The following is a 15,585-nucleotide window of genomic DNA, read 5'->3' as shown; positions in this document are numbered from 1 at the left end:
CCATGAGTTTCTTTCTGCACGTTATCAGTTGTGTGTGTGTGTGTGTGTGTGTGTGTGTGTGTGTGTGTGTGTATGAGAGAGAGAGAGAGGGGGGAACCTATCTGCAGAGCTTCCCATCTTCTACTTGGATGAAAAGCTTTAATTTTGTATTTATTTGTTTAGAGCTTTACCATAGAGTCTGTCTTAGCTGGACAGCTCATCTGTCCTGCCTCCACTGCCAAGAGATACATAAGCATTAGTTACTTGGGGCCTAACTTTGAAAGATGTAATGCAGCTATCACCCTGGTTGACTTCAGCAAGCTCTTCAGTTACTCACTACCCTTAGAGATAATGCCAGCCCATGTTGTTACACAGCCCAGAAAACCAGATGTGTATGCTATCAAGTTGTTCTACAATAAAAATAATTTACACTTCAGAAAAATTGTCTATAAAAGTAAAAATAATATTTCTGTTTAAAATTACTATGACTTCATCAACTGCCACAAAGAAACACAGTCTATTGTCCATAAATAATTTATTCATCAACAATAAAACACTGAATAGAAAAAGCCTTATAAATAAAACTATATATATAATGCTTTATTTTTTTATTCGGTACTCCACAAAAAACACTACAGACAGTAACAAAATAATCCAATTAATTTTAAAAATTTCAAATGATAGTTATCACTCTTCATTTATCATGTTTTATTAACAATGCAAAGGTTGTTTGTGTACATTTTATAGTTTTACTTGATTTCATTAAATTGTTTCTTAAAACACTTGAAGCAATTTATTTGCCCCATAATTTATAACATACATAAGTATATCCATAAACAATATAACAGCTCTGAGAAAGATATGCAGACTGTTCAATGGTAAGTAGTCTACCATAAGTTGTTTAGTGGGAGAGAGGGGAATAAATCACAACTGAATTGGGACAGAAGTCAACACATTGAAGAGAAATAATATTTGGGGAACAATTACATATTTTCCATTGCCCGTTTAGTAATGTGATCTCTTTCAATCTCTGATTTCTCCTGTTTTAGATACTCTAGCACCTTTGCTAGCATATCCTCATCCAGATACTGCCTGTTCTGCGTGTCATCAGTTTCTCCAGTCATCGAAAGCCGCTTGCTGAGCGCCGCCAGCTTCGCAGACTCCTGCGGTCCCAGCTGACTCAAGTGCTCTCTGATGGCTTGTTCCAGTCGCTCATCTTCCTGCAGGTCATTTTCAGAAGCTGGAACTGGAACTCGTTTCATCTGGTTTGTATTGATAACTTCAGGATATTTTGCCAACATCTTTGCCAAGTAATCGGCCAGCTCTTCATCTTTCTCATTCAGTTTTTCATATTCCATTTGTCGCCTTTCCAAATCGTTAATCCATGCAGCTTTAGGAAACTGGTGTCCTTTCAATCTTCTGGGAAGGTAAGGCAGTCTTGGCAAATCATTTTCTTGATTAAGATGATTTAGTAAGTAGGAGGGGTTCTGATTAGCTAAGTTGTCAGTTCCCAGAAGACTGACAATATCTTCAATATTGAGGTCTTCAGGTAGATTTTCTGGAATAACATTAAGAGGCTGCTTCATGTATCCATTTTTAGAATTTACATTATTTTTAAATATATCGCTCTGTCCTAGATTAGTATCAGAGATCTCATCAAGGTCTTCTGGGAATCCTACTTCCTGCTCAGCTTCCAGCCTTTCACTCTGAAGCTGTTTTTTTTCTCCAGCTTTCAACATGTCTATTAAATCCTCAGGAGGAATTTGTAAATTCCTTGAGATTTCTATTAACTGAGCTATAGACTGAGGATCAAGTTGCTTATCCAAAAAGGTAGCTGCTCTTTTTTCCTCAAGTTCTCCAGTCCTTAATTTCCTGTTTCCAGCACTGCCCATCAGCTTCTTCAGGTAGTAATTCATTAGCTTTGAAACATCCTCTGACATTTGATCTTTATTCTCTCTTCTCATTTCATCCTCAAGGAAGCTGAGTTTCCCTGACCTTTTCATTTCATCATCAATCTCCTCTTCATGTTTATCAATTTCCTCTTTGCTATCTTTTATCTCTTCCTGGGTTTGACTTTCCACTTTTTCCTCTATTGGATTCCAGTCTTCTCCTCCAACCACATCTTCATAGGCAATGTTATTCACTTTATATACATCATCTTCGTCATCTGCATACAATTTCTGGTCCTCATCCAGCCTCTCTTTCTTGTGGTTACTTGGCCCTGCCATCTTCCCCAGCTCCTGAAACACAGACTCCAATGTGGCAAGACTCTGGGGTGTGTATTGTTCTTCCACTATTTCATTAGTACGCTTGAAAGGACTGTCTCTTGAACTGTCTTCATAGTGCCCAAGTGGCATTTTGAGATATTTTTGCCACCTCTCAGGCCACTTGTAAGCCTCATAATCATCAGTTACTCCAGCTGGAAAGTTGTTATCTGAACTCAGACCATAAGGTTTATTCTCCTTTGGGCCAGCTTTTGACTCTTTCTCGGCTTGCCTCAAGGCCTCCAACATCACTTTAACCCACTGAGACTCATCTTCAGTCAATGAATCCCGCATATTGTCTGGAAGGCGAACCTGGTCTTGGCTTTCCTTCTGCTGCAGGAGATACGGAACACTTTGAAAAGAGTTGTAATCAGGGCTGCTTTCTGCCTTGTTAGTTTGCTTGCGAAGATCTTCTATGTATTCCAATGCTTTGATCATATCGGGGTTTGGGAACCTTTGTAAGTTTTTCATTACATAGTCTGGGTCTTTCTGAAGCAGCTGATACTGCTGGAAGGAAGCTGCATCAACACAACAGATTAGGACAAAGAAAAAGGGGAGAGCGCACGCTGCTCCAAGCTGGAAGGTTTTAGTTTCTGCCATGTTTAAAATATTTCCTTAAAATAAAGAAGAAGAAAAAAAGGGACAGTTAACATATGGAGACATACTTAGTAAACTTCAAAGCAAAACAGAACTTGCTGTTTTACACTGGAACTTATCATGAAGAATACCACTGCTGTATGTGTTTTTATTAGTCATGAAAACCTAATAGAACTCATGCATGGAAGCCACATGTTTTGATGGAAATTTGTTTTGAGAATTTACTTTCTGAACCTTTCCAATGATTCCTTTGTTTATTGCAAAACATCATTTTGCAATGCTAGAAATGTTTTCTCTATGTTCAATTTACTTTATGAGCATCAGTTTTCCAATGGCAGTACCAAAGTAAAAAAAATGGAAGTCCTATATAGCTCATGAAATGCCCATAGAGAAATCTAGGCGTCATTTTAAAATGACAGCTTCAAACAGAAATCTCAGCATAACCATATATTTAAATGCTGCTCAAAAATATTAATATTAAAACTGCATACAGAATTATTTTGTGTGACTCTTTCACTGGGTATCTAATTTCATGCCAGGGTAACACCACTGAATGGTGCTAGACTGCAATAAAATCCTTGTAATGAAGTGGAGAACATGGCATATAAAATGACTTACAGGTTTATTTCTGTCGTTACTGTTAGTGTTATTACTTCCTTCTTTGCTATTTTATTTAAAAAATATATTATTTACACAATAGGTGAATTTAAGTTAACAGAATCTATGAATGAAACATTTCCCCATAGCCAAAGGGAGCCTCTGTGTGAAAGGCAATCTATAATTTATCCTAAAAGCACAATATTATTTTTTTTGCATTTTTCTAAACCAATTTTGAAAGGAGGTAAGTTCTGACTAGTGATTTTTTTTTCAAATAGTATTATTTCCTTCATTCACTTCAGTGGAAATCAAATCAGGTCCTAGGACAGGCAGAAACTTGACATACCTGAGCTAAATTCGCAGTTAGACTATATCAATAGAAGTCCTTCTCTATCTTTGTGTCCAGTCTATGCCAAGCACAAATAAACTTGCTTTAAAAGAACAGAAGTGGGAAAAATGTGCAGCAGACTGAATTAATGGGATTACAGCACTGCTGCGGAGGAGGACACACCTGTACAAGCCCAGTCCTGCAGGCAGCTGAGCACCATCCACTCGCAGTGAAGTGAAAAATTCCCGTCACTTATTTCCGAGGAGATGCTCAGCAGCTTGTGTGAGGGGCCTTTGGGACAGACTAGGTTCTTTTCTGATCTAGTTACATTAATGAATAAAGTACAGTAAATAAATAGCAAAGATAGAAACCACTTTTCCGTACTGATCTATTTTTGTTCCTTTGCTTTTGGTTTGGAAAAAAAACCCAACATCCTGTTGTGGTGCTGGTGATTCACGATGGACTGAAGAAGCTATGTATACTAGTATTTACCCATTGCTGTAAGTGGAAAGTGAGAGTGAATGTGCTCATTTCAGTTCACTTGTAGATTTTTCCACTCAGTTTTTGCTCTTAACATAATGCAACTTAACTAAATAATTAAAGCAGTTTCAGTTCAGAGAGCTGTTTTTTCTCCCCCCGCCCCCTCGGTATGCCTGAGCAAGCTAACATCCAGAATATCAAATAATTTCCCGAAACATTTATGAATCCCAGCGTGGATACTTTTGAGAACTGATTTCACAAGGGGTTAATTCAGACAGTTGATTAGAAGGTCCCTGCCTCTAGATCTCGGTTTGCCCTAAAACCAACATATCTCCTATCTAATATCACAGAAAATGCTCTAGTCCTATATATATCTTCAGGGAAAAAAAGAAAACCTGCATAATTAATTATTTTGTGTTGAGCAGACCCTATAGTGGCAAATAAACAAAACAAAGATTTTATTTTCCAGCAGACAGACTGATTATTAGTAGAGTTAGTCTGGTTAGTATATAAGAAACTGTCTTTTTTGCAGGGTGGAGGAGGGGAGCGTTGTTCCATAATTATCTGCCAGGCACCTCCCCCTGACAGAGATGAGGAGCTCAACCTCCTTTACTGCATACAGTTATGTACTGTTATGTCCTCTGTAAAATTCATCACCATCCAATTAAAATCAAAATACTCGTAGTCAGGCAAAGTTAAGTCCAGTGTTCTACAAGCATTTTACTCAGCCGAATATTTCCTTTGCAGGAATAACAGGTCATCAGTTTCTCTCTGGATATTTTGGGTACATTTGTCTCCAGATCAATTTTCACTTCTAATTTATTGACAGATGACACCTGAAATCTTCATCAAGTGGATTTTAGAATGATTTCTTTTAAAAGCTTTGACTTCAGGTCATAAATCTTGTCATTAAATATACTGCATTATTTAGGGTAAGAGGACTCCTCCCCAGTCTTTCAGACTTTAATTTCCGATTTTGAGACAACAGAGGACATTTTAGACTATCTTCAGGATCTATAGTAAGGCTTCTGTCATGCTTCTCAAAGCACAATATGCTAAAATGGCTGTATTCTCTACAGCTGTGTAATTACGAAGCTAGCCAAGAAGAAGAGGAGTAGATCTTTGCTCATCTGTATTGTGCAAGCGACCTCTTCTATTAGCACCTAGCAAACAGGAAAATCTTTCTGTGGCCAACAAATTAAGATGGTGCTGTTTACAAAATGAGGGGATTGAGTTCTCAATTTAATGCGTACAAAGGCAATACGGACTGACAGAAGTTCTCTAGAACAGAGACAAAACAATGAAATAAATCTCCTTTCTGGGATGTTTCCATGGCAACAGTAATTTTCTCTCTCAGTCTTTCCCAGTAGTCTTCGTTGATGTGAAGATAATGTTTCCAGTGACATTTTTCTATGAAAACTCATAAGCTTTTCTATAGGTGAGTTCTTGCCCTGAGAGGCAGAGAGAGAGTCCAACAGCAGTTTTCCATAAGAAAAATATGGAAACATATAATATATTCTTCCTACCATTTACTTTTGTAATAAACAAAGCGACTGCCATTAACTTGCTATTTTAGAGCCCATCTTAATCTCTATCCCGTGAAAGGGACTCAAAACATGAACAAAATAGGAGCATGGGGGGCGGCGGGGGTAGGAAAACAAAACAAAACAAAGAAAACGAGGAGTGACTATAATGACTGTTTGTATACATGCAGGATTGATCAAATCGTGTTTCTATCCAAGGAAACCTCTCACCCTGTATTTTGAAAAGCCGAAAGTTGTGTGGCAAGAAGAGTAAATGAACTTACAAGCTGAAACATTATGTTATACTTCCTTCCTAGCATTAGCGAGCGAACAAAGCTGATGATTGATACTAAAAATGTGTAAACATCTAGGTCTATCCAGGTTTTCACACGCGTAAGATAGATGCATTTATCAGTCACTGCAGACATCAGGCGCAACCCCACCAGCGCTCTGCCTTCCTTCATTCTTTAACTTCACCTTTTTGTCTCGGTCCCCGGTGCCTCCCCAGAGCGCCGCTCGGCCCCATCCCGGCCCCGCCGGCAGCCCCGCGCCGCCCCTACCTGCCTGCGCCGCGCCCGCCGCCGCCGCCGCCGCCGCTTCAGCACCCGGACAGCGCCCGCTTATACCGCCCTCGCCGCCGACGTCAGCCGCGCTCCCCGCCCGGCGCCGGGCTGCTCCCGCCCGCCCCCCGCCCGCCCCGCGCCCTCCGCGGGCAGCGCCCCGACACACACACACACACGCGCGCACACACACACACACACACGCACACGCACACACACACACACACCGGGGTGGGGGCTTAAACGTAAAATAAAAGCGGGGGGAGGAGGAAAGAAAGAAAGAATAAAATAAAAAAATAGCCCGGGCCGGGCGTACAGGCTCCCGCAAAGCCCTCTGGAAAGGCCAGCCAAAACCCCAGGGCGAGGAGAAGCCAGCAAGCAAACAACAACCTCCACCTCCCTGAGGGGTCCCCTGGCGGGGTCCTGGGTGAGGTGGCCTGAGGCCCCCGCCCCCGCCCCAGCTGCACCAGAGGCGTCGGGGGGCTGGAGGAGCGTGCGTGTGCACCCAGCTAGGAACGCCTGTGTGCAATGGCAGCACGGCGCACGGTTAGGGGTACGGGGGTGCATGTGCGTGTGTGTGTGTGTGTGTGCACACACATATGTCTGTGTGTGTGCGTGTGCACGTGTGTGTGCGTGCGTTACCTGGGGAGCAGCAGCAATCACGCAGGCGCACAGGCCCGCTCGCTAAGGTAACAGCGCACACACGCCTCTCCAGCACTGGCCGTCTAACAGCTACATTATGAGTCTATTTAAAAAAAAAAAAAAAAAAAAAAAAAAAGCTCGACTGAGCCACCACAGCCCAGTTCTGGCTTTTTGACAGCTTGGGAACAAACCCTGCTCCTCCTCACCGGGCCCAGACTGCTCTGTACTAACGGCCGTGGCCTGGGGACAAGGTGCGGGGCGGCTGACCATGCCACGGCTGAGGCCTCACGCCGGCAGGCGGGAGCGTGCAGCAGCAGCGGAGGCACGAGCACACCGCCGTGGGGCTCGCGGCCCAGGGCCCACGCGCAGCAGTGCCGAAGCACACGCCTGCCCCAGCATGGTGCCGCCACCGGGCACCGAGACGTGGGACCCAGCTAGGGCCCTGGGCCGAGGCCCTCGCTGCCTCCCACCCCCGGCTTTCACCGGGCTGCAGAGCACGATAAGGAGAGGGAAGACCCAAGTATCACATCATTTCCAGTAAGAGGCATGCCAGCTCCGTTCCAACTATATTCTCAGCACTGTGTGCAAAAGGCCAACGCCTGTATGCATAGATCACGAGGGCGAATAAATACCACTTTGCCATAAAGCAGAAAGCATGAAATCTAGCACATTGCTTCAGCTGCTGGTCTGTTTTAGCCAGTTCCTTCTGCTTCCTTGCTATTCCAGAAGGGTTGCTTTGCGCTGGCTTTTAAATACAGCCTCCTTTTCCCCAAAAATAAATCTTTCCTGACAATTTTGACCTTTTACAGCACAAAATGCAAAAAACTACGATGAATGAACCTTCCAAACCAATAGATGTTACAAAATTAAATTGTCATAAGAACAGCAAGGTAGAAATAATTACAGCTGTGATCACAGACAAAGAGCTCTCTTTGCTGCATTTGTCGTAGCTGAAATGGACATCTGGAAGGCTCTCATTCCACTCACATAAAGTTATTTGTAAAAACAGGACCAGTTTCTGCCTTCGCAGAAACTCTTCATCAGCATCTTTACTCAGGGCCCAAATACAATCCAAAATTCCTCACGGGGACAATGAAGAAAAGAGGAAAACAGACTTTAGGCTAGCATCCCTGATGGTAGAAACCAGAAAGGAATCTGCTGTGGTGACCATAAAGCAAGGGATGGTTAAGCCCTGGTCTACACTGAGCAGCTGTGAACTGTCTACTGAACACTACATATCTCATTACATTTGGCAGGGCTCTAACGCTCACAAAACATAGAGCTACAGACATAGTTATAGCTAATATGCCTTAGCCCATTGAGAAAATGGTCATCATGGTCAAAAAAAAAAAAAAAAAAAAAGAAAAGAAAAGAAAAGAAAAATGCTCAATTCAGATTTTCGGGAATTTTCTTGTAAATCTGTGTGTGCTTCCAGTTCTGCCGCCAGATGCCTATCTAGCTAATTCTTTCACATTAAATCTTCCTGCTGACCCCCTTCCATTTATCACTGGTCTTCAGCATCAGCATGTATTTCAGACAACACAGATTAATTGGCACATGAGCATGATTCCTTCTTCCGTTCCTTAACCACTCACTTGAGATTTACAGCGTGTGAAGTCAGTCAGACTTGGCTTAGTTCTCTGTCTTGGCTCTTTTGGTTTCAGGGGATCAAATTTACAGGAGGCTATCCACAACTTACACACACATCAGTTTTACTCCACACTACAATCTTAAGTGTTGCATGGACTTTGCACTAGTGCTTTAACCACATCTTTTTATAAAGAGGCCCTTAATGACTGTATATTCCTTTTTTTTCTTGCATTTCCTCTTCTTCAGAATGATTCATGAAAGAGAAAATGTGATCTGTGCTATTAAAAGTGCTATGTCATTTTATACAAGAGCAAGATGCTAAAAACATCACATTTCTGAAATTTAGGTAATCACATTATACTAGCTTGAGTTCAATTGTTTAACAACAGACTCTTGACCATATTGCACCCTTTTGATGATACTGGAAACAGAATAGTAATAAATCCAATGTTTCTTTGAATGGCTTGCTCTATTGTATGCTCTACCTTGCAAGTTTATGCATCCCAAGAAGCTAAAAGCTAATCAAACCTCAATCTTACATGTTAACTTAAGAATAAGTTTTAGAGAGATTTTATTTCACTTTATGCAAGAAACAAGGGGTGGGGGGGGGGGGGAAGGGGCAGACTTCACCATGGTAATTGCAAGCAAGAAGACTTCATCCCACTGTGTTATGTCCCACCTAGTAGCTGATCATCACAAAAGTTAATGGAGAAAGCAAATTCCAGCAACTAGAAAGAGCTGCTCCAGGAACCTTTCCCTGAGGCAGCAAGGGCTAAAAAGGAGGGGCTGAGGCTAGAGCACTGGTGCTTGACCCCGCGCAGCAGCCAGCACGGCTTATGGTGCGAAGGCCACCTGATCTCGCACCGCATCCCTATTGTTTATGGACTGGGTCCTCTTGGGTACATCCGTCTCTGACCATGAAGCTACAATCTTCATGGTTATTACCATAATATTAACATAAGCAGCAGCAGAATATATTTATTTTGCTGTTGGGACTGTTTTCTGAAGCCAAAATAGCTTGCAGTTTGGGGAAAAAAAAAAGTTAACTTCAGCTCTAGCTTTCTCCTCATCTAATTGGTGTCACCAAAAGATCAGTACTGGTTAAAAATAGAGCAGGGTTGTGTCAATATTGATGATTTTTTCCCCTTCCTCTGTTTCCAGTGGCAACTGAAAATAATTTACAATTCATTATGGACATGGTATTTCTTCCAGAATAAGTGCCATTGTTACATTAAAATTAGTTCCCTATCCGACTTGAATATCTGCATTTATTGTGAATGTAATGAGAAGGGGTAGGTTTTCTGTCATCAGAAAAAGTTCACTTGTCATCATCGATACAGATTCTTTTAAATGATTTCAATTTTAAAATACCTGACCTCCACTTGGGTCCAACATTAGACTTCTTATTTGGTGCTCATTTTGCATGCTTGGAAGATCAAACATATTTGTATGCAAATATTTCTGGCCTCCCTAAATTTAGTACATAATAAATGGCTCAAATTTCATTATCAGAGCTGTAAGGGGAAGGAAAAAAAATAACACTGTAAGGAGAAATAGGGGCCTTGAAGACTGTAAACACAATTCTCTAAAAGCATAGATGTCAAACTCATGATAGGGGCAAGAGTCTGTGGCGGCCGCAGATCACTGGGCTTCACTCCATGCTGCCATAAGATGAAGTAGGTTCAAAGCAAGCCTGACCTACATGCCTCCCTGAAGGGTTAGCACTCACTCCACAGGGACGTTTCAAGAACAGATTTTGCTAGGAACAAAAAAATAAAAATCCTGACTTTCATCCAACATTTCCATGTTCATGATTTCATGCTGTCTGCATCTAAAAAAATAAAAGAGGAAAGAGAAGCCTCAGGGGAAGACTTGATTGCTACCTCAGATATGTGGGCATACGACCACCTTTACGTACACATCAAGCTTCAAGGGTCATCATTTCAGTGCAAACTTTTTGTGCCTGCAGATGCTGAGGGGGCAAGCGGTCTACTTTACCTAACTTGAGCCACCTAAAAGTCAGGCAGTTGGTGGGAGCGCGGCTTTCCAGCATCCCAACAGCAAGGGGCCAGCAGGCAGCTCCCCCGAAGGCTGCGCCAGGGCTGGGGAGGACCCAGCCTCGTAGACCCTGGTGGATCCACCCGCTTCCACCCGAGCTCACCTAGCATGGAAGCAGCACTGGGCCAATACGCTTGCTCTGAAGGCACAGCTCGGTGCTATGAAACCCATTTCCAAGGCAGTCATGCAGGGCACAGACTCAGGGCTTCGCCATAGCCAACATGGTTTCATTTCCAGTACGGTACTCGCCAGGATCTCATTCAGGGCGGGTGTAGGTCTTCCCCTGTTTCTGGGCAACCGGAAGGATCCTGCAGCCTGGAAGCAGTCTCTGATTTCTTGCCAGATCTGGTCTGAGGCCTTCAAAAAGAGCCTGCAAGGAAGGAGAAATTAGGATCACCAACCACTTCCAAAGGGAGAGGTGAAAACAAGCCACTGCTGGAAGGAAAATGTGAAAGAAGCAGATGAATCAACAGGGAAAGAAACCAACTATTACTCTTTTTCCAGTGCAGCCTCCAGTTTGATTAACATGATCGAGAATAGCAAAACACCAACAGATTAAGGAATACATGTCTTCTCTTATAACCACTGAAGTATTTTTATCTCCAGGCCTCCCCCTCATACATATACACATATTTCCTCCCATGGAGTTTCAATGATCTTCGTAAGCCTGTGACATCTGCTTACCAACATTTGGTGTAAAAATATCAATATCTGCTTTACATAGCTGTTATGAGTGTTACATTTACCAGTCAGTAAAGATCAAGAGTCTCTTGGGAGCTTGCTGGATCAAACTGTCATGATTTCAGCACTGCTTTGCGTCAGACAGCAGATTTTAAAGTCAAAACACACATAGTTTAAGGAGGAAGACAATGAGAAAGTCTGAGTCATACCCTGCTGAGGGTGAAGAGAACAGATTAATAGACAGCAAACATGAATGAAACCGAATGGCTCATTTTAGTCATGCGGCTGCTTCTAAAACTCAAAATAGGATTTATTTTTAGTCATTGAGCATGAAAAGAGGATTTCTTTGCACCTTGCCAAGGAGAGTTGAGAAAAGAGTTTTAATTACTGTGGGCCAGGCTCTCCTCTCTTTGACATTTGCAGAAGTGAGATCAGTGTGACTCGTATCCAGAGAAGTTTTGCTATTCACTAGCTGCTCTTAATGGTACTTTGTTACCACGAGCCTTTGCACAGCCCATCTTCCCAGCAGCTTTTAGCACCAGTTGGACACAGAACACAAAACCTGCGCTCCGGCCCCAGCCAGCTTCTCTTTGCCAAAGTTCTGTAAAAAAATTATAATTGCTTATAATCAGATCAAATCATTTTAAGAAAATAAACCATGCCCCACTGCTGAGTCACTGGGGAAGAACACAATGCAAACAGGACTCAGCAGTTGGACAGACTTCACAGATTTATCCAAAATCATTAGAGTTTACTCAACCTAACCTCTGAACTCTTTGCTGCAGCAGCAGTGACAACTGGCAACAGCAGCTACCAAAATCATTTGCCTCTGCTTTTTGGGTAGGTGCAACTTGGTCATGTAAATCTATCGTTTCCAGTGAGATTTAGACGTGACGCGTTAGCATCCTTCCCTCTGTCACCTGTTCAGAGTATACTGTTAGAGACCATCTCTGTGATGTTCTCCCGCTTCCGAGGCTCCCTCCACCTGCCCTGCTGGGACCAGGGCACATAAAAAAGGTCTCAAAGATGAGCAGCAGCAAACCCAGGTATGGATGTGCAAGTCCCTCCTTCCCCTTGGACACAGGGAGCCTGGGTAAACCCTACAGAAATACACCTGCAGAAAGCACACAGCCTCTCAGGACAGATTTCAGCAGCCCTAAGGGAGAAACAACAGTGTCCTGCTGGCGTATGACGCTGCCCTGGCCAGGGCAAACGCAGCGGAGTTGGGCTGGCATCTGCGGGATGGTGCTAGGGAATGGCTTGTCTTCAGCACAGACAAACAATCCCAAAGTTACCCACATAACCAGGTTCCTGCTGCAAGTTTTCAGGAGCCTCTTGGCAGCTTCTTCTGAGGTTGTTTCTTTTAGGTCTTTATTATTATTATTATTATTATTATTATTCAGTTAATCAATAGCTATTTGATGTCTTCGGTGAGCAAAGATGAACAACAACTGCCATAGAGCTTCCAAGAAGACACACTGATGATGCTTTCATGTTCTCCACCCCTCCAAAGGGTTGATTGAACCTCTGAACTGTTAGAAGCTGTTTGCACTCAAAAAAGTGTTACTATGGCATGCAGATTTCTAAAGAAACTGTAAGAGAGAAGAAGGTATTTATTTCTTTACTGCTTTATCTTTCATTCCTTATTTGCTGTGCTCCATACTGCTTTCTTTTTACCCTTCCCACCCGTCATCATCCCCCCCATTTTATACCCCCTCCCAGCTCGTGGGACACGGGGAGCCTGGCCAGCCCACATGGCTGTGGGAAGCCCCCACAGCGCCAAGCGAAAGACCCATCTTGGTTAAAACTCCAGTGCAGGAAGGCAATGAAGAAAATGCTGAGGGGGGCTGGCTCCCTTCCCCAGCGCTGCGGGAAAACCCCCGGGGCACCACCAGGCCACCCCGCCAGGCTCTTCCGCTCGGTCTCCGCCATCTCTGAGTGGATCCCGACAACCGCAGGGACGTGCGTGGCCAGCCCTGGCCCTGGCTCCAGTGCAAGTGGGCAGCGGCACAGCCCTGTGGTAGCCCGGGAGCTCCCTCCTCTTGTCCCTTCTCGGGAGGCACCAAAGGGGAAAACCTGTCCTCGGACAGAAGGGTAAATGCAAGGAAGGAGATGTGCTTGCTTCAACATCATCATCATCAACAGGGATGTAGAAGAGACAGGAGAGAGAGATCAGTCCTCTTAATGTGTAAACAAATGGTGTTTTTAACTCATAGCTTTGTAGTTGGGGCAAGGCTAGCCTGGAAAACAAAGTATGGGAGCAGAAAGCAGGCAAGAGTCGGCATATTTAAGATGGGAGATGAAGAAAAAGGCCAACCTGGTCCACAGCCAAGGTACAGGAGGGCCCAAGCTGGCACTGCGACAGCAGCACGACGCCCCACAGGTTGTGTAGCCTCCAGAGGCATCCCAGGGCCTGGTGAACACATGAACTTGAGTTTATGGCACGGTGCCTTCTCAATGTGAATGCAATGTTTTCACAGTATGTGCCATCCAGAATTGACTTTCAGTGATGTTTTCACAACTGAACACAAAGATTTTATGAGAGAGTGAACAAAGTTACTACACAGTGATATATGTGTACATTTGTATGACTTCTCATTTTAAATAAATGGAAAGAAGTGATTTTACAGCTGTGCATAAGGATTTTCTACATAATTTAGTCCTTTGCTAAATCACTTCAGCAATTCTGCTCTGCAGAAACTTCATGATTTTGGGGCTAAGCCATTTCTATCCCTTAATTACATTAAAGCCTCATTAATTTTCACATTAATCACTCACAAACCTGAAAACGTTCAGTGATTTTGGATCTGCCTCTCTCTAGTAGAAAACCTCCCCTTTGTTATCTGCTGACCTGTCTGACAATATGAGACAGGGCCTGAGGCAGCAAAGTTGCCACTTATTAATACTCTTTTCTTACTCATTTTTTGAGAATCCAACCATTCTCAAAGCATGAAATAGCAGGCTTGCATTATTTAATAGGCAGCAAGTGTTCTTCCACCCCCAGATCACTGGAACAGGAACTGCAAGAGAGAACCTATCCACTAAAGCTATGAGGGCAATAACTTTTTACGACAAAAAGAGAGCATGGCCTATAACAATTTTTCTCTTACACTGTTTTTGCTAATGTCATTAGTTTCAATAGTGCCATAATAGCATTTTTTGTGATCATATGCTTGACCTTCTTTGCTTAGTAAGTGTGTGCCTACATCGATTCCAACCCTATTTCTACAGTTTTTTATATAGATCTGGGTCAAACCCAAATTTAGCATTTGGTCACAAACGTGACAAAAACAGAAGAAAAGAGAATCACTGCAAAACACAGTACAGAGCCAACATTATAAAATTTTTCCCCAAAGAAAACTTGTGCTAAGGAGAAGGTAAATGTTTTGGTTTGAAACCATCAAAATAGCTCACGTAGACAAGGCAGAAACATTTTGCATTTCAATAATTAATTTTAGGTATATTAGATATATTCTTAAATGTTGATACAAAATAAACCTGAGTGACAGCATCAAAATGAGAGCACAAATTCAAATTGTCCCATGTAGTTATACCTATTAACATTTGCTGCATCAGCAGCCAGATTGTATTTTTATGGTTGAACCTTACTGACTTTGCTATTTTGAATTTCGGGATATACAGTGAGAGTTGTCTGGCTTCAATGGGAGCTTTGCTGCCTTAGTGATTATGGGCTGAAGGCAAGTCAGTGCAAAAAGCAGAAGACTTACAGGGTTAATAGTTTGCTCCCGTAAACTTGGCAATAGCCTCCTCATGCCTAACTAGCCTCCTTGGCAAGCTACCACACCTCCACTGATGCAGGACGGGATGGGTGCCAGGGTGGGGACCTGGTACAACACGTCCTGCGTTGAAACAGCTGGATGGGAAGCAGCTTTGGAGTACAGGAAAATTTTGGTTTATACCTTGGAGGACCAGGAGGTTTGGTTTCCCCATTCATTAGATAATTTCAGTCAGTCCAGTGCTTCCCACTTTTCTTAGAGGAATACAGAATCTATTACTTCATTTAAACTTAAAAACCACAAAGACAGTTTTTTGAGACTGTAACAGAACTGACAATGGCTCCACCCCTCAGCTATGCACCATTTTTATTTATCACCGTAATGTTTTACTGCCATGTGAAGAAAATGGATGACTACTTTAAAAAAAAAAACAAAAAAACAAAAAAACCAAACATTAAAATCAAGAAAATACAGCACTCATCCATGGCAGTTAAGCAAAAATATTTTTCTGTGACTCCTCCCCACCCCAATTTAAGAACTTTGTCTAGA

At 42.8% G+C, this 15,585-nt stretch overlaps 1 protein-coding gene across 2 annotated transcripts; it reads right to left on the bottom strand.

The window, feature by feature from the left end:
* Positions 1 to 497: 497 nt before the first annotated feature.
* On the bottom strand, positions 498 to 13,750 carry SCG2 (secretogranin II). Of its 2 annotated transcripts, XM_026109763.2 has the most exons (3): positions 13,617 to 13,750; positions 10,722 to 10,988; positions 498 to 2,857 (listed from the first exon to the last, which is right to left on the bottom strand). In XM_026109763.2, exons 2-3 carry the CDS (start codon positions 10,726 to 10,728, stop codon positions 963 to 965), a joined length of 1,902 nt encoding a protein of 633 aa, XP_025965548.2. In that variant the 5' UTR covers positions 10,729 to 10,988; positions 13,617 to 13,750; the 3' UTR covers positions 498 to 962. The 2 variants fall into 2 exon arrangements, with proteins under 2 accessions (XP_025965548.2, XP_025965550.2); XM_026109765.2 differs by lacking the exons at positions 10,722 to 10,988; positions 13,617 to 13,750 and adding an exon at positions 6,329 to 6,370.
* Between the last annotated feature and the right edge of the window lie 1,835 nt (positions 13,751 to 15,585).

Source organism: Dromaius novaehollandiae, chromosome 9 (assembly GCF_036370855.1).
Source record: "Dromaius novaehollandiae isolate bDroNov1 chromosome 9, bDroNov1.hap1, whole genome shotgun sequence".
Lineage (NCBI taxonomy): Eukaryota > Metazoa > Chordata > Aves > Casuariiformes > Dromaiidae > Dromaius > Dromaius novaehollandiae.
This window is presented reverse-complemented; position numbering and strand designations above follow the sequence as displayed.